At 53.7% G+C, this 23,623-nt stretch overlaps 1 protein-coding gene across 1 annotated transcript; it reads right to left on the bottom strand.

Annotated features, from left to right (window-relative positions):
- Positions 1–1,248: 1,248 nt before the first annotated feature.
- On the bottom strand, positions 1,249–23,400 carry VSX2 (visual system homeobox 2). Its single transcript, XM_002824933.4, has 5 exons — positions 23,031–23,400; positions 21,692–21,776; positions 17,695–17,818; positions 3,180–3,360; positions 1,249–2,372 (listed from the first exon to the last, which is right to left on the bottom strand). Exons 1-5 carry the CDS (start codon positions 23,398–23,400, stop codon positions 2,047–2,049), a joined length of 1,086 nt encoding a protein of 361 aa, XP_002824979.1. The 3' UTR covers positions 1,249–2,046.
- Positions 23,401–23,623: the final 223 nt, after the last annotated feature.

The raw sequence follows: 23,623 nt of genomic DNA, 5'->3' as shown, positions 1-23,623 counted from the left end.
CCCCTGGCTAATTTTTATATTTTTAGTAGACACAGGGTTTCACCATGTTAGCCAGGCTGGTCTCGAACTCCTGACCTCAAGTGATCTGCCCACCTCGGCCTCCCAAAGTGCTGAGATTACAGGCATAAGCCATCGCGCCCAGCTGTAGATTTACTTTTTATGCCACTCATACACACGGAACACAAACCATTCCCCACCCACAGTGGACTCCTGGATTCCTCCCCTGCTATTTTTAAGTCAATTTTATTCTTACTTGTATCTTTACAGAAAATGGCACAGAAATCACAGTTTTCGAATACCTAGAAGTTATTACAGTTCCATATTTCAAACACCTCAATATCAAGTTTCTTTCTTCTCACTCTATGTACATTATTTACACACCAGGGGCTATAGTCTAACACTTCAAACCAACAGGGACAAAGACAAGAAGAACCGGACTGGAGGGAGGGAAGTTCCATAAGTGGAATGAAGAAGAAATCAACTTTTGATATGGAATTAAAGTTGCAACGCACTGTCTCAGGCCATTCTCTAACGAGGTATTCCCTCCAAAGGTGGGTGGGGTGGTGGATGAGTGGATGGGGTCGGGAGCCTGGCCTGGGAATCTGGATCAGGCAGGTCAACAGGGCTGTGTGCACCCATTGCTCATGCGAATGGAAAAGGCCAGGCCAGAGAGGTCACCATACTAACAGGTCCACCCATCAGCCAGCAGAAAGAAGCCCTGGCTCCTTATTCCATCATGGTTACCATGTTTTAGTCTAGTGGACGTGCTTCCTGGCATGCACTGGCATGAAGGCGTGTGTGCCTGCAGCTTAGCTTGGGTTTACTCCTGGCCTTCTGCCTTGCTTTTCTTCCAGCCTTTTTCCCATCCTTCTGAACAGGTCAAAGACTTGCTTGCTCTGAGAGGTGCTCAGCCGTAGGCCCTTAGCCCCCTGTCTGTCTGGAGTGAAGGTTTCTCCAGCAGGCCCTTAATGCGTATGCATAGCCCCAGGCCTACTCCAGGCTTGGCTTCTCAGTTGAGGCCAGGCCTGTGGCTTCCTAGATGTCATTTACCAGCCAGATTGGGTTGTTGAAGGCAGGGCACATGTGAACTCATAGTTTGCAAGGAGCTGTGGGGGAAGGGTGCCTTCACAGCAAGTCAAGGTCACAAGCAGCATATCACGAGAGTCGAGATGCTTCAGGACACAGGCTCAGGGGCCCGAGGACCCAGGGTAGAAGGTTTGGACTCCTGAACAGTGCAGTGAGCCACAGCATTTGTGAGGCATGGGACATGGACTCATGGCGTACATCACCACATGCCACATAGGTGCCTGTGCTGGGAGGAGCCAGTGGGACAGGCTGGGTGTGGAGAGGGTGGGTTCCTGAGGGTGACCATGGCAGGGCATGAGACCAAGCGTGGCTGAGGGGCCCAGGCTGAGACTTCCCAACTGTAGCCTGCCATCTGGACTCCACTGATGGGTGGGGCAGAGGCTGGGCCTGCCTGGGCCTGCACAGTGTCTGCACACTGCGGAAGCCCAGGCCCAGCCAGGTCTGCAGGAAGGAACAGGCTGAGTTGGGAGAAGACTTTTACTGAGGAGTGGGGTGCTGAGGACGTTGGAGCTGCAGTTCCGGTCCTCCATCTGTGTCACAGCCGTGGCAGGCAATTCACGATGCATTTGCAGCAATGGGCTTTAGGCATGGGCAGAGCGGAATGTAGAGCTGGGAAGGAGGGGATCTTTAAAGCAAGAGAACAGAGAGCAAGGGGTGGCCAAAACCAGTGAGCGTTGCAAAGGGATTCAGAGAAAAGGGGCTTGAGGGGACGTTGTGGGCAGCAAGAAGGCTTCTGAGGCTGGGATGCTGGAGAGTCAAGACTAGATGAGGGATGTCTCAGCATGGTCCAGAGTCAGAACCCAGCAGTGCCTGCAGCCACCAGGGGTGATGGAGGACCTGTGGGGAACAGGGAGGATGGCAGAGGCCAGGCCTGGGCCTTGCCTCAGAGAGCATCTCCCAGCACCAAAGGGCCCGAGGAGAGCAGAGTCTTGGGGCTCCGGCATCTGAGCGCGCCTTGACCTAAGCCATGTCCTCCAGCTGCAGTGGACTGAGCCTCTCCGCCGGCCTGTCTTCATCCATGGCCTCCTCCTCCTCTGGCTTCTCGGTACTCCGGGCCAGGCTGTCCGGCCCAGACACAGTCCCCAGCACTTTGGTGCTGTGCTCCTGAGCTTTGGCCCGGAGCGCCGCAATGCTGTTCTCCCTCAGTTCCTCCTGGGAGATGGCCGCCTGAGCGTCGGGGCCCCGCTCGTCCTGCTCCATCTTGTCGAGCTTGGGCAGGGCCTGGCGTTCCCCCTCGGGCTTCCTCCCCGACTCGGCTGCTGCCTCCAGCGACTTTTTGTGCATCCCTAGAAAGAATTGTTGGTATTCGGGTTTAGAAAAGCGCCTGGGAAAGCCATCTTGAACTGAAAACGGCAAAGATAGAGAGAGGCCAGAATTAAGGACGAGCAGAAAGCCTTACTTCCCACACCGCAGTCACACAAGTCCCAGGGCTGGACCAGGGTCAGGGAATGGGGAGATGGGTCGCCAGCCCTGTGGAGGACCTCCCCCTGCCAAAGCCCTGGGCACCTGGGCCTCGGGTGGCCTGTTCTGTCCCTTCCAGGTCACAGCACATGCTCCCCTGTCCCTCCCCTGTGGGATTCCGGATCTTAGAACCCCAAGAGAAGCTGGTGCTGTTCTCAGATACAGGCCCAGAGGGCAGGTGGGGAAGTTGGCAGGTGGGGAAGATAGCAAGTAGAGAGATTTGGGGGACAGAAGTCCTTTGGGCAAAGCAGAATGGCAGCCAGAGGGACCTAGGGGTCCTCTCAACCCCCAAGGAAGGCTGTTTTGTTCACTATAAGCCCACCTCTGGCCAAGGGGAGAGGAGGGTACAGACCCCAGGTCAACAGCCACACCCTTCTCACAGGACAAAATAATCCAGTTAGGGACTCGTTCATGAGAGTTCTTGGCACCCAGTGTAAGTGACAGACACCAGGCCCCAGGCCCACCCTGCTCTGAGTCCCCCAAGGTAGACCAAGAGGTTTGCTTTGAAGAACTTCTCTCCTGCTAGGCTGCTGTGGCCCAAGTCCCCCTGCCTCAAGGCTCTGTCCCCTCCTCCAAGGAGCCCGCTCTCCTCACCGCAGGGGCAGGACCCCAAGGAGGGTGCGGGCTCTTACCCAGTAGCCACGGGGCACAGGAGTCCATGATGCCATCCTTGGCCGACTTGAGGATGGACTCGGGCAGGGGGATGGAGTGCCGCACCATGGCCCCGTAGAGCCCGTACTCCGCCATGACACTGCTCCGGCCCCAGCACTTCTCCCGCTTCCTCCACTTGGCTCGGCGGTTCTGGAACCAGACCTGCAGGTGCACAGAACAGGTCAGAGGCTTGCTCTGAGAGGTGCTGGGCCCAAGGCCCTTACCCCTTGTAGGCCTGGAGTGAAGTTTTCTCCAGCAGGGCATCCTTAACCTAAGCTCGCCTACTCCGTGGTGCCCCCTGGGTTCCTCCAGGCTCAGGGAGTATTCAGAAGGAGGACATCAGTCTTATGAGAATACCATGGGTGATTCTAGGGAGATGGGGTATGGATGCTTCCTGGACAGGATCTTGCAGGTGCGCAGGACCCAGTGTCATCGACTGGTTGCAGCTGAGAAGCCTGCCCTGCCACTGATGGCTCTCTTGCATGTGTTCACACCTCCAGCATATAACTCTTTTTTTCTGATTTGCAGAGGGACAAATTCCTTTCCCAGCGCTGGACTAGCAGTGTCTGGCTCAGGGCTTCCTCTCTGCCAGAAGCCCAGAGCCAGAACCATCCAGGAGGGCTGCAGGTGAGTGAGGGATCAGGGACAAAGGGCAGTGGACAGTCGTAGGGGCACTTCACCCAGGTATCAGGAAGGCTGGGAACTCAGGGAGGGAGACTCCCCTCGGAGGCCTGGGTCAGCCTCCCTCCTCCGCCCTGTCCCAGTTAAGCTCTGCCAAGCCACATGTGCCCTCCAGGTACCTGCTCCCCACAGCTCTGGGCCTAACTCTGAATAGTATTTGGGGGAGCTGGACCAGGGATGAAGATAACATTCTCCAGGGCTGAGGAGGAAATGGGAGGAGGGACCTGGGAGGGAGTAGGGGCGGAGGAAGCACTAGCGAATGTGTCTCTGGCCCCAAAGCTGATTGGTGCAGGGTCTGAATGACAGTGGGGTACCCTGGGGTGTCTGCAGCACTCTAGCCCATTCTAGGATCCCAGAACCCCTGCCAGGTTTGAGGAGGGAAGATTTCTTGGTCCTCCAGAGCAGCTTTCTGGAGATTTCCCGCAGCTGACAGAGCCGGGAGCACCTCGCATTGTCCGCCAAGGAGGTCCAGGCCGGCGGGGAACTGGTGGGCCCCAAGCCTGGCGGGTCCCTTCTCGCCCCTCACAGTCCTTAAAGGCTCAGACCCCGGGGGCAGCGAGTTGCCCCAGGGAAGTCGAGGGAGTCGGGAGGGGAGGACCGAGGCGGGCTTGGGAAATCTGTTCATTCCTCCCGATTTCCTTGCCTGGGTCTGGGCCGGCCCCGCCCTTCCCTCCGGGCCCCCTCCCCCGCGGCCGAGGTATCAGCTTTTAATGAAAAATTGCTCCAGCTCTATTCAGGAGGCGGCAAAAGAAGAGTCACCCCCAGGGGCAGCCCTGGGCTGATTGAAAAATAAGTTAATTTCAGTTTGAATCGATGGGCCTCAGGCACTGAAATATCACGGGAAATTAAAGCGGCTGCTCTCCCGGGAGCCGCGGCATTGACCCGCACTAATTAATGCTGGGGAGGCAGTGCTCGCCTCGTCGCGAGCGCCCCCGCTTCCCCGGGGACCCCCAACTCTTCTCATTTAACTAATTAGACGGGGAAAATTGGGTGTTAATTTGTTTAGGATTTTCCCCCTTCCCCCCGGCAGCCCCTCGCGGCCCCCGCCCCGCGCGGCGCGGAAATGCATGCGGGCTCGGCGGCAGATGGCTGCCCAGGTCACGCTGCAATCTCCTCCGACTTGATTGCTTGATTAGGTCGTTAGCACATTAAAAAAAAAATTGCTTGCCGTCTGGCGCTGGCGTGATGAGTGGGACGCTCGGCAGCGCCTGGGTAATTTATCTTTTTATACAGCGAAGAATTTGATTTCAGTCTGCAGATATATGGGGCGCCTTTGACACTTGTTTAACATCGCGCCGCTGACAGCTTAACCCTTCGCTTCCTGGGGAGCGCGAGCTGAGGCCGGCGGGGCTCGGCGGTGGGGGGGGGGCGGTGGCGGCGGGTCCGCGCGCTCCTGCGGTTCCCGCCGTCGCCGCCAGGTGGCGAAGCGAGCGCCCTGCGGCCCGGAGTCTGAGGCGGAGCGCGGCCGACCATCCCCGGCAGGGGGCGCTCCGGCCCGCCAACCTCGCATCCCACGAAGTCACAGAACACTGCACGCGCACCTTTAAGTTGACCCGAACGCGTGTCCTCTGGCCTTTCTTCATTTGTAAATAACTGGGAGCCTCTAAACATGGGCGCTACACGGCCTTAGATGCCCCCGGCCTCTCCCGCCCTGGGTGGCTCCATCCCCGTTTGGGCAGCAATTTTGCTGCCTCCGGGTTTGGCACCTGCAGTTCCCGCGCAAAACTGGGGTGCTGGGAAGCACAGGTGCAAGGCCTCTGCCTGGTCCGGACCTGACCGCCCTGGGAGACCCCCGCCAAGGAAAGGGTTTGTGTAATCCGAAGGCCGCTAGATGGCTGTCCTCCCTGCCCTGAAGGGAGAGGCAGCAATGCCAGCCGGGCTAACTCGGGCCTGCGTCCCGGGCTGGCTCCATGCCGTATGTAGATCTCCCCAGCGCTGCGGGCCTGTGTTGCAGGATGTGTGCGCGACTAGCTATCTTACCCGGGGACTGCGGTTTGTCTGGAGCCTCAATCCTGCTCCATCATCCTCCCCTTAGCGTATCTGCTTGCTGCAAGCTGCTTTCTCCCACAGAGGAAAAATCTAAAAGGACTAATCTACATAAAAGTATGACTCCCGACGTGGCGCAGTGGCTCACGCCTGTAATCCCAACAGTTTGGGAGGCCGAGGCGGGTGGACCACCTGAGTTCAGGAGTTTGAGACCAGCCTGGCCAACATGGGGAAACCCCATCTCTACTAAAGATACAAAAATTAGCCGGGCATGGTGGCGCACACCTGTAATCCCAGCTACTCAGGAGGCTGAAGCAGGAGAATCGCTTGAACCTGGGAGGTGGAGGTTGCAGTGAGCCGAGATCGTGCCACTGCACTCCAGCCTGGGCAACAGAGCAAGACTCTGTCTCAAAAAAAAAAAAACAACAAAAAAGTATGACTCCTGGTTTTATCCACCTCTCAGAGAAGACAGCAAAGAATGAATCCCCTGGTGATGGAATTCCAGACACCAAATGTGACCACAGAGGGCTGGAGATATTTGGTTCATGAATATGAGAAGCCACCTACTTCCTGGTCGGGAGAGAGTCTGTCCTGCTTGAATACAGTGCATTATATTAGGTTGGTGCAAAAACTCATTGCAGTTTTTGCCATTGAAAGTAATTCCTTCCTTCCTTCCTTCCTTCCTTTCTTTCTTTCTTTCGAGACGGAATCCTGCTCTGTCACCCAGGCTGGAGTGCAGTGGCGTGACATCGGCTCACTGCAACCTCTGCCTTCCGCATTCAAGCAATTCTCCTGTCTCAGCCTCCAGAGTAGCTGGGACTACAGGTGCCTGCCACCACACCCAGCTAATTTTTGTATTTTTAGTAGGGACGGGATTTCACCTTGTTGGTCAGGCTGGTCTCGAACTCCTGACCTCAGGTGATCCACCCGCCTTGGCGTCCCAAAGTGCTGGGATTACAGGTGTGAGCCACTATGCCTGGCCGAAAGTAATTACTTTCAATGGCAAAAACCGCAATGACTTTTGCACCAACCTAATAAAACAAGGCCACAACTCCTCAACTGGTATCTGTGCAGCCAGACTGGAAAATGTTTTGGATTTAAGAAAAAAGATGTGATGCATAAAGCACAGTAACATAATATGCCGCAGCAGCAGCACCTCATGATCAAACCCATCAGCTTCGATTTCTCAGCAAAGCACTTATGTACATGTTCACACTAAGAATGATAAATAAATTCTGTAAGGTCTGGTCCAGTTTTTGCCATCACTGAGTTTTGATGCCAAATTTATAAAAGAGCGTTCTGTTTTCAGTGCAGTTTGGACTTAGGATTTCTGGAGAAGGCACTGTGGAATATACAAAGAGATGCCCCCACCCACCCAGTGTGGTTACCTGGCAAGGTGCACCGCCCTGGTTTCCCCAGGAGTTCCATGAATACCCATTCTTGAGATGGGGCAGGTTCTCAGATGGAAACAGCATTTTTAGGGTACTAAAGAAGGCTGTGCAGACTCGGGATTCTGATCATCTCTGGGGCCTATAAACAGAACCATTTTCCTGGGTCTCCTAATTTGGGCAAATGAATATCCGGCTGATCTGTAGATGAGACTTTGCCCACAGACACTCTCCCAGGGGAGCTGGTGCCAGCTGGTCGCTCAAACCAGAAGTCATCCAGACCCTCAGTTATGGGCTCCTGGAATGCCTGGCTCTCTGTGAAGACCAGATGCTGCTCCAATTTATGGAGGAAACCTGGACGGCCAAAACAATTTCTTTCTAAGACAGTTGGCAAGGACGCTATGGCAATGGTGCCTTGGAGGGAAGTGGACAAGGAATTAGAATTAACCCTAACCTCTCTGTATATGTCCCTTTGTATTCCCTTCCTGGAAGCCACCAGCCTGTATATAGAACTGAAATATTTACCAGAAGCATTGAGGCCAGCCAGTCCTGACCTGGAATTCCCAGCTCTGAAAAATTGCTGTGTGACTTTGGGCAAGTTACTTGACTTCTGTCAGTCTCAGTCTCTCCAAATGAAAGATAAGAATATCCACTTTTCAGGCCGGGCATGGTGGCTCACGCCTGTAATCCCAGCACTTTGGGAGGCCGAGGCAGGTGGATCACGAGGTCAGGAGATCGAGACCATCCTGGCTAACATGGTGAAACTCTGACTCTACTAAAAATACAAAAAAATTAGCCGGGCGTGGTGGTGGGCGCCTGTAGTCCCAGCTACTCGGGAGGCTGAGGCAGGAGAATGGCGTGAACCCAGGAGGTGGAGCTTGCAGTGAGCTGAGATCGTGCCGCTGCACTCGAGCCTGGGCGACAGAGCGAGATTCCATCTCAAAAAAAAAAAAAAAAAAAAAAATCCACTTTTCGGGGTTTTTGGAGGATTACATGAAATAAGTAAGTGCCTAAAATCAGTGCTTGTCATACAGAAGGTGTCCGATAGAGTTAGTTTTCGGTAGAGGCACTGAAAATAAATGGGAGCCTGCCCGGAAGGCAAGTTAATCAATGGCATTACCTGGCCCTCTGGCCTCCTTCACATGCCCTTCAAGGCTGGACTTACAAATAATAATAACAGTCCAGGAGGAGGGGAAGAAAGATCCAACCTTCAGCTATATATTCAATACAGATAGCCTCTAGTTCCTCCTTAGGCATTTGGAGAGCTAAACAGGTGTCCCTGAAACTCTCCCCACATTTCTTTTTTTTTTTTTCTTTTTTTTTTTTAAATTTGAGACAGAGTCTCGCTCTGTTGCCCAGGCTGGAGTACAGTGGCGTGATCTCGGCTCACTGCAACCTCCACCTCCTGGGTTCAAGTGATTCTCGTGCCTCAGCCTCCCAAGTAGCTGGGATTACAGGCGCCTGGCACCACACCCAGCTAATTTTCTGTATTTTTAGTAGAGTCAGGCTTTCACCATGTTGGCCAGGCTGGTCTCGAACTCCTGACCTCAGGTGATCTGCCCCCCTTGGCCTCCCAAATTGCTGGAATTACTGGTGTGAGCCCCCGCGCCTGGCCTCTCCCCATGTTTCTAATATATCCCAAGCCCTTAAGGCTCCAGTACAGGGGAGCACCCACACAGTGCCCATACTCCCTGTGAGCGGACCATGGCGCAGCAGCTAGAAGCCCTAGGCTGGGGATTTCTGCTCTGCCTCTAGGTGCCTTTGTGGCTACGAGTGCATTTCTTTTTCTTTTCTTTTCTTTCTTTTTTTGATGGATTTTCGCTCTTGTTGCCCAGGCTGGAGTGCAATGGCGCAATCTCAGCTCACCGCAACCTCTACCTCCCAGGTTCGAGGGATTCTCCTGCCTCAGCCTCCTGAGTAGCTGGGACTACAGGCTTGCGCCACCATGCCTGGCTAATTTTGTATTTTTAGTAGAGACAGGGTTTCACCATGTTGGCCAGGCTGCTTTTGAGCTCCCTACCTCAGGTGATCAGCCAGCCTCGGCCTCCCTAACTGCTGGGATTACAGGTGTGAGCCACCACACCCAGCCGAGTGCATTTCTTAACCTTTCTGAGCTTCCCGTTCCTTACCTGCCCTGTGATACCACCTCTCTGCAGGTTTCTGGTGGAAATTAAACAGTGTGTGGGAAATGCCTGCCACATAGTAATAGCTGAAACACACTGGCCTGATGCCTGATGAATTCTGTGGACAGATGTGCAACAAGCTTTGCTTTCTAGCAAATGTTCTAGGATACCTTTCACATAAAACCCTATCATTTTATCTCCCACCTTTGATATGTCTTCTCAGCATTTAGGCTCCTTTTTCTAGGTGGTCTGTTGGTTCTGACAAACCCACAATATTCCTTTGATCCCTCTCTCACTCACTTTCCTGACTGCTCACTTTCTAGAAGAGACTGCTCCTCTCACATGGGAGTCTGGTCCCAAGCTCTTCAGGAGACCCTGCATCAAGGTGCCAGCGAGGACCAGAGCCCTGCCTTATACTTCAGTCAGGGTGCCAGGTGCCTGAAAAGGGGCCCAAAGTGACACCCAGGGCCACCAGATTTGGAGTCCCAGGACAAAGTGAGTTGGGAGGGCCTTCCAGTTTGGGAATGACCCTGGGTTTCTCTTTTCCTTTTTTTTTTTTTTTTTGAGATGGAGTCTCACTCTGCCACCCAGACTGGGGTGCAGTGGCGCGATCCCGGCTCACTGCAACCCCTGCCTCCCAGGTTCGAGCGATTCTCCTGCCTCAGCCTCCTGAGTAGCTGGGATTACAGGCACCCGCCACCATGCCTGGCTTATTTTTGTATTTTTAGTAGAGACAGGGTGTCACCATGTTGGCCAGGCTGGTCTCGAACTCCTGACCTCAAGGTGATCCGCCCTCCTAGGCCTCCCAAAGTGCTGGGATTACAGGTGTGAGCCACCACACCTGGACAAGCCTGGGTTTCTTGATACATTTCTCCTCAGAGGTATCAGCAGTGATACCCCAGCAGCAATCAGAAAGCCCAGGTTGGCCAAGCGCAGTGGCTCACGCCTGTAATCCTAGCACTTTTGGAGGCCGAGTCGGGTGGATCACAAGGCCAAGAGATCGAGACCACCCTGGCCAACATGGTGGAACCCTGTCTCTACTAAAAATACAAAAATTAGCTGAGTGTCATGGCGTGAGCCTGTAGTCCCAGCTACTCAGGAGGATGAGGCAGGAGAATCGCTTGAACTCGGGAGGCAGAGGTTGCAGTGAGCCGAGATCGTGCCCCTACACTCCAGCCTGGGCAACAGAGGGAGACTTCATCTCAAAAAAAAAAAAAAAAAAAGAAAGCCCAGGTTGTGCGGAAAGACTGGCTGTCCACAGTTGTCTGGCCGGTGCCTCCACAGCAGGCACAGAGTGTGCCTGTGCCTTGAAGGATAGACTGGGCCCAGGGAAGGACTTCTTGCCAAGTGGATGCAAAGGCACAGCTAGCAGGCCAGGCAACCCTGTCAGCTCTTTCTCTACGTGGGCAATCAGCAGGAACAGCAAAGGCCATGCCTCACACCTCCTCTTGTCTCTGCATCATCACATACCTGCTGTCCTGCAATCTCCCGCCCTGGCATTGCCACCAGACAACATGTCCAGGGTTCCATCCCTCAATCGTCTCCCAGGAGACCCTCTGCAGTCCTTCCAGAATCGCCTTCCTAAATACCTCCGGAAGGAGACATTGTGCATGACAGATGCCCTTTGCACATTCTGGTCTCCTCGCTACCCCAGGCCCTGCCCTGCCATCTTGCCACATGCCATCAGGTGAGCGTCCATCACAGTCCTCCAGTCTCTTTCTTCCCCTCTGGCTGGAAGCTGATGAATTTGGGCTCATCGCTGGCGTGACTTAAGGGCTTCACACTCTGCACCCACTCAGCACTTCGCCCGCGGTTTATTTCAGCGCGCTCTGTGCAGCCCAGCCTAAGGCTCGGACAAGTGGAGTCTTGCTGCAGCCTCTGTTACCCACTAGGGGGCAGCTCTGACCACATTTCCAGACAGCGTCTTGCCTGAGCACTGACATTCCATTTCCTTCCTCACCCCAACCCCCTGCCACCCAAAACGCCACTTTCTTCCACTCATATTAACCCACTCGTAATAGAAACACCCCTCTCCTGAGCCTCCAACCCAGTGTGTTTACATTCACTGCACACAGAATCACCTAGAGAGATTTAAAAGCATACACATGCCAACATGAAGAGGTTTGATTTTGTTGTTGTTGTTGTTTTGAGACGGAGTTTCGCTCTTGTTGCCCAGGCTGGAGTGCAATGGCGCGATCTCGGCTCACTGCAACCTCCTCCTCCCGGGTTCAAGCTATTCTCCCTCCTCAGCCTCCTGAGTAGCTGGGATTACAGGCATCCGCCATCATGCCCGTCTAATTTTTGTATTTTTAGTAGAGACAGGGTTTCACCATATTGGCCAGGCCTGTCTTGAACTCCTGTACTCAGGTGATCTGCCCACCTCCGCCTCCCAAAGTTCTGGGATTACAGGCGTGAGCCCCCGTACCCGGCGTAATTTTGTATTTTTAGTAGAGACGAGGTTTCGCCATGTTGGCCGGGCTGGTCTCGAACTCCTGACCTCAAGTGATCCACCCGCCTCGGCCTCCCAAAGTGCTGGGATTACGGGCGTGAGCCACTGCGACCTGCCGAAGATGTTTGATTTTAAACCAATTAAATCGGAATTGCTAGGTGTTGGCCGGGGCAGCCCATGGGCGTTTTAAAAATCTGCCCTGGGGTTTGGCACGGTGGCTCACGCCTGTAATCTCAGCACTTTGGGAGGCCGAGGCGGGCAGATCACGAGGTCAAGAGATCAAGACTATCCTGGCTAACAGGGTGAAACCCTGTCTCTACCAAAAATACAAAAATTAGCCAGACATGGTGGTGCGCACCTGTAGTCCCAGCTACTCTGGAGGCTGAGGCAGGAGAATTGCCTGAACCCAGAAGGCGGAGGTTGCAAGGAGCCGAGAAAAAAAAAAATCTGCCCTGGTAATTCTAATAACCATCCTGAGATGAGATCCATACAAACCCTTCCCTACTCAAGCACCCATCTTCTTAATTCTGGAATATGACCCGCTGATACTTTGTTCCCTACCCTTAGGCAGGGGCCACTTTAGAAGAGGCAAAGTCACACAGTGCTCGGCAGAGAATCTAAACCTCAGCCTTCAACATACACGAGACTTCTAAGAGGGGTGAAATGTAGTCTCTGCTCACTTCGAACATTCATAGCTCTGTAATGTTTGCATTTTATAACAAGCACATCTTAGAAAAAAAAATAGAGTAAACACGTGAATATATATGTAGCCTGCCCTCACAATTCTAGTAACAAGTGACCCCACAGAGGAAATTAAGTCAGTCTGGAAACCCACCTTCTCTTCCCCAGGGCTGATAGCTGGCAGGGACTTCCAGAATGCCATATCCTAGCATTTAAAAAAAAAAATTTTTTTTTTTTTAAACAGGATTCTGCTCTGTCACCCAGGCTGAGGTGCAGTAGCACGATCACAGCTCACTGCAGCCTTGACCTCCTGGACTCAAGCAATCCTCCCACCTCAGCCTCCCAAGTAGCTGGGACCAGCATGTGTCACCACACCTGTTAATTTTTGTATTTTTTGTGGAGATGAGGTTTCGCCATGCTGCCCAGGCTGTTCTCAAACTCCTGGACTCAAGTGATCCTCCCACCTTAGGCTCCCAAAGTGCTGGGATCACAGGCACCAGCATTTTATTTATTTATTTAAGACACAAAGAAGACGGTGTGCCTGAGTCTGACATGGAGACGTAGAAGCTCTTCTTTCCCCAACACTGCACCATAATCCTCCACCTCCAGCCCAGAGAGATGTGGAGTGAGGACGTGTTTACCCTCCAAACACAAAGGCAGAGGAAATTGCCATGCCTTTCTGCTGGGACTGGTTTGTCATCACTGTTCTTTGCATTATTACAGTTTGTATAGAGAGGCATTCGTGTCTATCTCATAGGATCTCATGTCACGGTAGCTGAGTACTGGGTTTGAATCCCAGTCTTAACTTTACCTCTCAGCCCCTCAGTTTCTTCATCTAGAAAATGGCTATAGGAATGACATCTAACTAATTTGTCTGTTAAGGATTAAATGAAATGAGGCAGGCGGGCCATGGTGGTTTACACCTGTAATCCCAGCACTTTGGGAGGCCGAGATGGGTGGATCATTTGAGGTCAGGAGTTCGAGACCAGACTGGCCAACATGGCAAAAACCCGTCTCTCTAAAAATACAAAAATTAGCCAGGCAAGGTGGCAGGCACCTGTAGTTCCAGCTACTCAAGAGGCTGAGGTAGGAGAATTGCCTGAGCCTGGGAGGCAGAGGTTTCAGTGAGCCGAGATCACACCACGGCACTCCAGACTGGGTGACACAGTGAGACCCTGTCTCTAAAAAAAAAAAAAAAAAGAGAGAAAAAGAGAAGAAACGGGGCATGGAAAGCACTTAATATCTGGGACAATGGTGAGTACTTAATAAATGCCAGTAACAACACTATTTTTATTAAGTTAGCATTATGGAAAAATATTATTATCTTACAAATGAGTAATTTCAGACTCAGACTTTGGCTTGCTGGCAGTGAAACAAAGACTGGAAGTAGGTGTGTCTGCCTTTCCACGTCCACACCGCAGGTTCTCATCAAACATCAGACAGTAGACTTCAGACATGCAGGGGTTTCTTGGTGTGGCCCAGCAGGGGTGTATGCCCCAACGGTCCATCTGGGCCTGTTAAACTTCACCTGCCCTGCACCCCCATTCCACCAATGGCAGCCCAGGGGATTGTGGCGGGGGAATCCTCAGGGGGCACCTCCCTGGAAGGGATCTCACCTCTTTCTTCTACAGATGGGGAAACTGAGGCTCACAGATGGGAAGTGGCCTAGCCTCTGCCACGCCAGATGTCAGAGTTGGAGCTAAAATCTGGGTTCCTGATCTCAGTTCAATAACCTTTCCATTCCACCTTGATAATTTCTTTCTGGTTTTTTTTTTTTGTTCGTTTGTTTTTGAGACAGTCTCACTCTGTCACCCAGGCTAGAGTGCAGTGGTGCGATTACAGCTCACTGTAGCCTCTACCTCTTGGGCTCAAGTGGTCCTCCCATCTCAGCTTCTTGAGTAGCTGGGACCACGGGCTTACATCACCATGCTCGGCTAATTTTTAAATTTTTGTTTTGTAGAGATGGGGATTTCACTATGTTGTCCAGGCTGGGCTCAAACTCCTGGACTCAAGGAATTCTTCCACCTCAGCCTCCCAAAGGGCTGAGATTACAGGCATGAGCCCCTGCACCTGGCCAGGAATTTCTTTTCTTTTCTTCCAAGACAGGGTCTCGTTTTCTTTTCTTTTTTTTTTTTTTTTTTGCTTAGCCTGGTCTCAAACTGCTGGGCTCAAGCAATCCTCCCACCTCAGATTCCCAAAGTGCTAGGATTACAGGCCTGAGCCACCGCGTGGCCGAGAATTTCTAACTCCAGACTTGGAGCCAGTAATAACTTCCCCTTTCCCGCTCATCTCACCTGCAGAGTCCTCTGACCCAAAGCTGGGCTGGGAGGGGGCTGGCTCAGGAGTGGCGGCCAATACGTGGAGGGGAAATGATGGGGAGGGAAGACAAGGTAGAAAAGCAAGGGTTTTGGAGTCTAAAGGGACTCAACTCTGGCCTCTGTCTGTGCCTCAGGTTCCCCATCTGTCAAATGGGAATAATAGCCCCTAGCTCATGGGTGTTCTGAGGACTCTGCTGAATATACATGATCTAGTTCTGTGAGGAAACGAAAGACACAGGTGGGCTGCTGGTTGAGGGAGGGCGAGGACTTGCTTTTCACCCTCTTGAATTCATGTACAGAATTTGCCCATTCAAAAATAATTTTGTTATATAAGTGAGTTTTGGGATTTTTTTTTTTTTAAACAGTGCCTGGTACTCAATAAACATTGATTAACTTTACTGTGATACAGGTCCCCCGCCCGACTTCAAATCACCTCTGCTCCCCCAGCTTCAAGTCAAAGCAAAGACTTCAAACAGAAGAGGTGGACAGTGCCACTGTGGGCTTTTGATTCAGAGTTAGTTTTGAGTCTTGTGTCTCACACTTACTAGCTGTGGGGCCTGGGCAAGTGGCTGTGCCTCAGCTGCCTCAGTTCTCAAAGGAAATTCGTGGCTTCAGCTCCTGATTGTCACCAGGATTTAATAAGATCAGATCTGACACCGAGTGAGCTGGGGGCACGTGCCAGGCACTGCCCTGAACGCTGCACACATATGGCTCATTACCTCCACACAAGAGGCAGGTGCCACTGTCACCCCCATTGTACAGATGAAGACTGAGAGGCTCTGGGAGGTGAAGCCCGGCCAGGAACCCAGCCAGTCTGGCCCCAGAGTCAGTGACCCTAACCACGGTACCACCCTGCCTGTCCTGTGCACATCGTAAATTCAGGAGAACACCTGGCACATGGAAACTCCTCTGGAAACGATCGCTGTGACTGCTATTGATGCACACCAAGATCTTTCCCAGGCCATTTTACTGAACTGGGGCAAGAGGACTTGACAACTCACAGACAGCTTCTGGGGGTAGCATTCAGGCATGTGGTGCTCAAAGGCTCTGAGACTCTTCCCTCATTTCTCCAACATCCACAAATTGCAGAGCCAATCCTCACAGTCCCAGGGTGATGAGCTCTCCTCATCCTACACCCCAAGCCCCTTCCTGCTGGTTCTTGTGCCCTCAGATACCACCGTATAGGCAACCCCCAAGCAACTTAACAAAGCCCTGTTAAGTTAAATGTGCCTGTTGGGGCATTTGTAGCAATGCAGTTACAGCTGAGGGAGAGCCTGCCCCCAAATCCTGAGCTCAGCAGGTTTCAAACACCTCATCCACCCTCCCCTACCTAATCTACCAAGCAGATTTCAGGACAACCCACTGCAAGAGACAAGCTATTCCTTCATTCTGGTCAATACTGCAAATGTGGGGCCTGCCAACAGCGGGGATTTGTCATTGTTCCTCCCTGCCGCAGCCACCTGGAATGGCCAACTTTATGCTAATGAAGGCCAGGCAGGGGTTACTGCCATACAGTTTAAGGCTTGGCTTACACACACGCACACATGTGCACACACACAATTCAACATCAACGCCCAGCTTACCTCACTAGAACCCAATTGGGTGGAGGGTAATGGGTCCAGGCCACCATGGATAATGCACCAAACATAATCTGCTTATGAATAATTGAGCTTATTGTTAGTGTCAATGTCTAAAACCATCGGCTGAAATTCCAAATAGATTTCCAGGGGAGAGGAAGGCCTCACAGCCTCATTTCACATTCTCTGGTCCTCCAGTGAGAGAGTACAGAACAACTCACACACCTTACTTGGCTCCCCCCGCCTCCCAGGCACACATCACACCTGGAGATACAAGGAACCTAGACTGGGGAAGAGACGCAGAGCAGAGCAGTTCCAGGAAGTCAGGACCAGCCCCTGGCCCACACGCCCCAGCCTCCGCAATGAACTAGCTTTGGACCACTCAGGCGATGGGAGCAGCTTTCATTGAAGGTTGAGCACCAGCTAAGACAACCCCAAATCTTCTGGAAATGTTCCTCCCACCCTACTCCTTCTGCCTCATGGAGGCCCTGCCCAGACTCCATCCTCCCCCAGAGAAATGATTCCACAGCCCTACTCCTGCCCAAGTAGGGGACTCTGGACTTGCCAAGGTCCTGCTGCCGCTAAGTGGAGGCCCCATGCCTACCACATGCCCAGATCAGTGGCTGGTTATGCCACAAAACTGCCCAGGAGAGGAGGAGGGCTTAGTGAGCCACCTGCAGGGACCTGCCCCAGCTCACATCCTGGGCCAGACCCAGGAGAAGAAAAGGAGCAGCAGGTCAGGGCAGCAGTTGCTGGGCTGTGTGTGGGAGGAAGGAGACTTAGGTGGATGGAGTGGTGGGAAGCAGGAAGGGAAGGGGTAACACTTTCAGCATGGGGAGGGGAGCAGAGGGAAGGGAAACAGACTGGGGTCAGGACTAGAAGCCACCTTCCTCTTCACAGCCACCCAGAGGCCTGGGGCACCCTCTGGCCTTGGAACAGACATTTAGCTGTACCAAGGGGACCTCCACCTCAACAGAGACCCTGCCCAGGACCGGGGGCCCCTCCAGTACTCCACCTCTCATCCCCAGACCCCCACAGGGTCTGTCTGACACACTCCCCGGGAAGCCTATAGTCTGGAACAACAGCCAGGCCACAACTGGGTGCCTCTCATCCCCTGACAGCACCCACCTCATGTGGTAGGTGTTCAGCTTAAATAGGCTGAGAACATGATCACAGGAAAGCACATGCCCACAGTGGGGCTGGGAGGCGGGGTCGTGGGCATCTGGAACCCTGGAGTGGTAGATGTCACCGAGAGAGGGGAGAGTGGAGGGGAGAGGGGCTCAGGGCTGTTACCTGTATCCTGTCTTCCGGCAGCTCCGTTTTCATGGCCAGCATCTCCCGAGCATAGACGTCTGGGTAGTGGGCCTCATTGAATGCCTTCTCCAGCTCCTCTAGCTGGTAGGAGGTAAAGATTGTCCTGAGGGGAGCAAGACCGAACACTTAGGACCCCAGAAACTAAAAGAGCCTGTCTCAGAGAGGACAGAACCGCCTTCCTCTGTGTCTCCTGGGCAGACCCCGAACCCAGGCTGGCTCAGCACAATAGGACACAAATTCTCTCTCTCTCTCTCTCACACACACACACACACACTCTCTTTCTCTCTCTCTCTCACACACACACACATATACACACATACTTTCTCTCTCTCTCTCTGTCTCATAGTTTAACCCTCTGGACTCTTCTTCCTCAAGGCTGAGAGCTCACACTACCCTTCTGTGTTTGGGGAGGTGGCCATTATTTCAGCCCTCAGTGACATTTCACACTGGGAATCTTTCTGGAGGTGCTCTGGAGGAAAGGCTGTTAAGAAGGACATTCTAGAAAAGCAGAAAGCCCCTCTTCCTCCCAAGCACAGAGAAGAGGGGCTTACCAGATTACTAAATAGCCCAGCTCCACCCAGACCAGCTTCCTGGGCCCCTCGCACAGTCACTAGAGCTGAATTTTTAAATGCCTTTCAAAGTTAGAAGATTCACCAGAAGGTCAAATGCAGCCTCAACCTCAGTGTTTATACAGCAGAGAACTGAATCTCCCACTCCCTCAACTCACTCCAGCACCCCTTCCTCCTCCCCGCCCTTCCTCAACACCACCCAGACCTGCCAGCTTCCCAGCACTGCCCCGAGCCTTTTCCCGTCCTCTTCTGTGCTGAGAAGGGAAGGGCCACCTTCCAACCATCCCATACTTTCAAGCTCAGCCACTCACCTGCAGGGGGTTCCATTCGGGTCACCCTGAGAGCCCACAGGCACAGTTTCCCACCCCCCACAGAGCAGTTTATATTGATCTATTTTGTGTTATAAACTGCTTTAAGAATCTGGTAAAAACTACATTCTCTCACCCTAGGAAAATGGGCAAATACATATGCCCCAATTTGTAAAATTTTGCCTCCAACATTAGGGGATTCATAGGTCCCCTTTCTTGAATAAACCACTAAACACCTACTTCCAGACACAAACTCTTCTCTTTTCAGACCTTAATTTCACCAGGTTTTGGGTGATCTTTATCCTGAAACCTCATTAACAAGCCAACAGGCAATATAGTCCAGCGTCCACAAACTGAACTTTTAGAAATGGTCCAGCCCTTGCCTGGTCCCCTGGGATCAGACTCTGGGGCCAGCACAGGGGTGTAGAATCCCTCACTGCTGGGCCCTCGCCCTCATCTAATACAACCCAAAAGTACAGATTTGAACCTCACACACTCCTTGTGCTGGTGTCCACTTTAATATCTCAGGGGATAATTCAGGGAAGAAAGATTGTGCTCTTTACAGAAAATGACTGGTTTGATTCTAAATCGTTTCTCCTATTCTCTGGGGGTGGGGGGTGGTGATGTGAAATGCTTATGCACACACAAAGTTAATTCTTGAGAATTTTGAAGATCTGCTGCTTTTTTGCTTCTGCCATCTGCTGAAGGGCCCATGGACAGAGTGTCAAAATAAACAATAAAGAAATGCAAGTCCTTTCCAAAACCAGGGAAAGTGAGGCACAAAGGCAGTCAAAGAGGAGAGCTGATTATAGGTCATGTAGAACCATTCAAGTCCCAGTCTCTACTTGGGAGAGCCCCTCTTCAAAAAACAAAACAAAAACTCAAATCTCCCAAACTTTCCCTAATTCATGCCTCAGAGCTGACACACTTCCCCCATAATGTGACCCAGCCTGTGTTCCTGGTTTATGCAAAACCCCAGACCCTTCAGGCTCCTGTTGTGTCCAGTCTGAAGAGGAGCCGAGCTTTCCCAGTAGAGAGAAAGAGCAAAATCAGAGAGACTCTCACCGTGGCTGCTTTGTCCCCACCCCACCCCCCAAACGCTTTTAAGTCTGGTTTGTTTCTGGGAGATAAAAATAAGCCCATCTCTCATCACGAGATTCCAGGGTCTCTTACCCCAAATCCCCAAATGACAGAAGCTTGAGTAAAATGTATTTTTTCCTAATTAAAACAAGCACTTGAAATCCGCAGCCATTCTCCTCTCTCCAATAACCTTCTCCCTTTATGCAACAGAAATAGAAACCCCAGGCAGTTAATACCCGGGTGTTGGTGAGTTGCTGTTCTGCCCCCATGAAAACCCACCAAAACCCCCAAAGGTGTTCCTGGTGAAGAGAGTGACAGATGAAAACAGACGATCAGAGACCTTAAGCATAGACTTTGGGCTATGGGTCACCCAGCTCCAAGTGCCATACAGTGAGATGTCCTGATGCGGAAATGCCATTCCTGTACCCAGGGTTTGGGGATGCTTTTTCCAGGGCTCTCCATGCTATGGGAACCCCTCCCACCCCTCCTGGCACCAGCACAAGAGCAGTTTTACGGGTCTCTGACCTGCCCTCCCTGCAAGGTCCCTGTCTCTGCTTGGGGAAGATGACACGATTACCTACCCTGGGACCAGCGTAAGATGGGTGCATAAAAAGTGTTTTAATGAATATTCGTTGAATGAATTGAATGTAAAAAAAAAAAAAAAAAGACCAAAGATCAAGACCAAAAAAAATTTTCTTTTTCCTTTTAAGATAAAACAATACAAACTAAACAAATGCAAACAGCTGCCGGAAAAAGAATAAACCGAGGTCCGGAGAAACCAAGTCGAAGTTCACCTGCATTCAGGCCAAAACCTATTAGGGCCTGAGGGGTGAGGATAGGCCGTTTTAAAAGGTGGGGGTCAACAGTGGAGTTTCCCAGGGCCAAGGAAGAACGAAGCATAGAAAAGCACAGAGAGAGAGGGTGCAAAGAGGCTGAGAACAAATTAGGGTGGGAGAAAAGGATGTGGTGGCGGGGGTGCCCGAGAACGCCCTAGTGGAGAAATGTCTCGAAAGGGCGCAGAGCCTGCGGCGGCCCCACCTGATGGGGACGGAGTGCGGTGCGGGGAAATAGCTCCGAGGTGAGCGCCGGGGCAGCAACTGCGAGCGGCACCCGCGAGCAGCACCCGCAGAAAGGCAGGCAGATTTTTGAAAGCACCTTACAAATGTACCCAAGGACTGGTAGCAGTGCGGCTGGTGCGGAAGGGAATGAGGGCGGGGGTGGGAGAAGGGTAGGTTACTTTTCAAGATATACCTGTCGGCGTCTACTGAGTTTTAACTTTGTGCAAGTAATTTCCATTTAAAGAAAAAAAAAACAACAAAAAACAAAAACAAAACAAAACAAAAAACCCTTTCTAGTCTGTACCCTGATGCAGCCCACCCTACTCCAGCTACGGCTGGTGGGACCCTACAGTTTACATCGCCTCCCACTCCATTTTACAGACGAGGAAACTGAGGCTCACGGAAGGGAAGCGACTCGGTCAGAATCACGAACGAGCAGAAGCCAAAAGAAAATGCTCTGTCAGTGCAGAGATCGCTCCAGCTTTGGAGAACGGTGGGAGTAGAAAGCTTAGGGAGTTGGCAGAGAGGACATGGACCCCGGGAGAGAAATGGGGGCGGCGGGTGAGGCCGAGGGCAAAGAACCGGCTCTGGCAAGAGGTGGGAGCTAATCTGCCCGCCACGAGGTCTGTGTGGCTCTCGGAATGTACTGGTGCGGGAATCTGGGGACCGCCCCCACTCTGTGGCTCAGTTTGGCCTGTGTTGGAGCCTTTCCTTTCTCCTGCACAAGTAGGAGAAAGCCCGAACCGAGCCGCTTTCCCGGCGGCCACTCATCGTGCTCAACCGGCGCGGACGCCAAGGCCCCGGGCGGATTCCGCCAAACAACCCGTGGTCTGCGCCCTGGCACGGCCTCGGACCTCAGATCCGTTGTCGGCGAAAATAGGGTCCGAGAGACCGGATCCCAGAACGGGGGACAGCAGGGGGGTGCGCGGGCAGGAGAGGTAACAGAAAGCGGGGGCCTCACCTGTGTCGCCGCTTCTTCCGTTTCTTGGTCTGGTTTAAAGCAGATTTGGACATTTTTCGATCGCTGGAGGAAACATCTTCAGAATCTGAAAAGCGGGCGGAGGGACGGACATGTGGCAGAGTAGGGGACGCGCTCGACTGTGCCCGAAACCCGCGAGGGCCCCACCCCGGGCTGCCTCCGCGAGCGGCGGGGACCTGCTCTGTCTCCCCAAGAAGTCTTCGGGCGCCCCAGTGGCCGTCCCATCCCTGAACTCAGCCTGGCCTCTCCCGCGCCGGGGCCTGAATCCGGAGGTTTTGAACAGATTTCGTTGTAAGAGAGGCAAAGGCCCCGGCGCGCTTGGGACCGGGACGAGGGAGAGCGAGGCAGCCTTAGAGGGCCGCAGAGACCCCCGGCAGCACTCGCGACCCTGCTGTGCCCTACCTTGCGCGGCCAGCCCCAGTGCCCCGGGCCAGAAAGTTGGCCTCGAGGAGCGAGGAGCGGAGCCGAGGCGTGGGGAGCTGGGCTCCGGGAAGACTGGGGGCTGCCGGGCACAGTCCTTTTCGCGGGGCGGCACAATGCGTCCCTACTCGAGGCCCGAGAGCCTGCGACGCGGTGGTTTTCGTTGCCTTTCCACGTAAAACAAAATAAAACGCAACGAAAAATCGGGGGAATTGCCAAGCTCAAACAAGAATCGGAGGTTCGAGCAGGCCGCGACACACCTCCCGGAAAGCAGCGCGGGGAGAAGGCGGAGAGGTCACCCAGGGTCCCCGAGCCCGCGCGTCGCCGGGCTCCTGTATATAGTGGCGCTTATGTGGGAGCGGATGGCGGCCGCTTTGGCTGCCGCGATGGCCGGGTTGTCTGAGCTCGTAGGGGTGAAAAATAAACCCCAGTTGACCAACGCGGGATTTGGGAATCAGACAACTTTGGACACCAGGGATGGGGCCGGAGCCGGATTAGCATCGGGCTCGGGGAGTGCGGATCCTACACGAGGCCGGGGCCGCAGTGGAGCCGCGGAGCTGGGGCTCTCCGACGCATCCGGGGACCCTGCACCACGGGCTCCGACACCCCAAACCCAGTTTTCAGTGGGGCCCCAACAGAGTGCCGTGGCCGAGCCCTGCCCAACGCGGGGACTGGAGAACTGCGCGGCCGCCCGAAACGCTTGGGGCCGAAACCCTGCGGACGCCGAAGCATCCTCCTGGGCCCCGTCACCAGGCGCGTCGGCCCAAGGCCCGGGCGGCGACCCCCGGCCTGGCAGGAACTTTTCCGCCTGGAGGCCTGGTCCAGCAAGCGAGAGCCGAAGGCGCGCGGCTTCCGGCTGTCGCCCCCCAGTCAGGTAGCAGCACAACCTCTCCTCACCTACCCGAGCTGGCCGTCTGGCTGGTGTCCAGCGGCCCCGACGCTCTGCCCAATGGCTGCAAGTGGACGCTCTGTGGGTCGGACAGCACTTCCAGGAAGGTGGGCTGCGCGTAGAAGCCGGGGAGCCCCCCGGGCCCCAGAAGCCCCATGCCGCCCACCCCCGCGGGGCTGAGCACTGAGCGCGCCGCCAGCAAGTGCCCGGGGGCCAGGCCGTCGAGCGCTGCCCGCGGGTGGGAGCTCGGGGGCTCCTTGTTCAAGCCCAGGATCTCCTGGATGCCGAACCCAGTGCACCTGGCCGGGGCGCCCCCCGAGGTACTCTTGGCCACTGTCTCGGATTTGGGCTTGCTCAGCGCTTCCCCTGCTTTCCCCGTCATCTCCCGGTTCTTTGGAGGGGCTGAGGCCGCAGGTCTTTAGCTCCCCCCACCCCCCCGCCGGGCTTCCCGCTTCGCAAAGTTGGTCCCAGGTGCCCCCTCCGGTGTCTAATGCTCTGGAGCCCAAGGAGATTCCCCTTTTATCCAACCAGGCGGCAGCCCAAGTGGGGTCAGAGCTGAGCAGCCAATCACCGGGGCCAGGAGCGATTAGGAATTCCAAAAAGCT

This window comes from Pongo abelii, chromosome 15 (genome assembly GCF_028885655.2).
Source record: "Pongo abelii isolate AG06213 chromosome 15, NHGRI_mPonAbe1-v2.0_pri, whole genome shotgun sequence".
NCBI classification, from domain to species: Eukaryota; Metazoa; Chordata; class Mammalia; order Primates; family Hominidae; genus Pongo; species Pongo abelii.
The sequence above is the reverse complement of the archived record's forward strand: the minus strand, read 5'-3'. Positions and strand labels throughout refer to the sequence as shown.

Coding starts and splice junctions, on each gene's coding strand:
- VSX2 (XM_002824933.4), bottom strand. CDS start 23,400: ATGACGGGGAAAGCAGGGGAAGCGCTGAGCAAGCCCAAATCCGAGACA. Junction 21,777..23,030: donor CAGCCAGACGGCCAGCTCGG/GTAGGTGAGGAG, acceptor CCCGCTTTTCAG/ATTCTGAAGATGTTTCCTCC. Junction 17,819..21,691: donor CGGAAGAAGCGGCGACACAG/GTGAGGCCCCCG, acceptor TGCTCCCCTCAG/GACAATCTTTACCTCCTACC.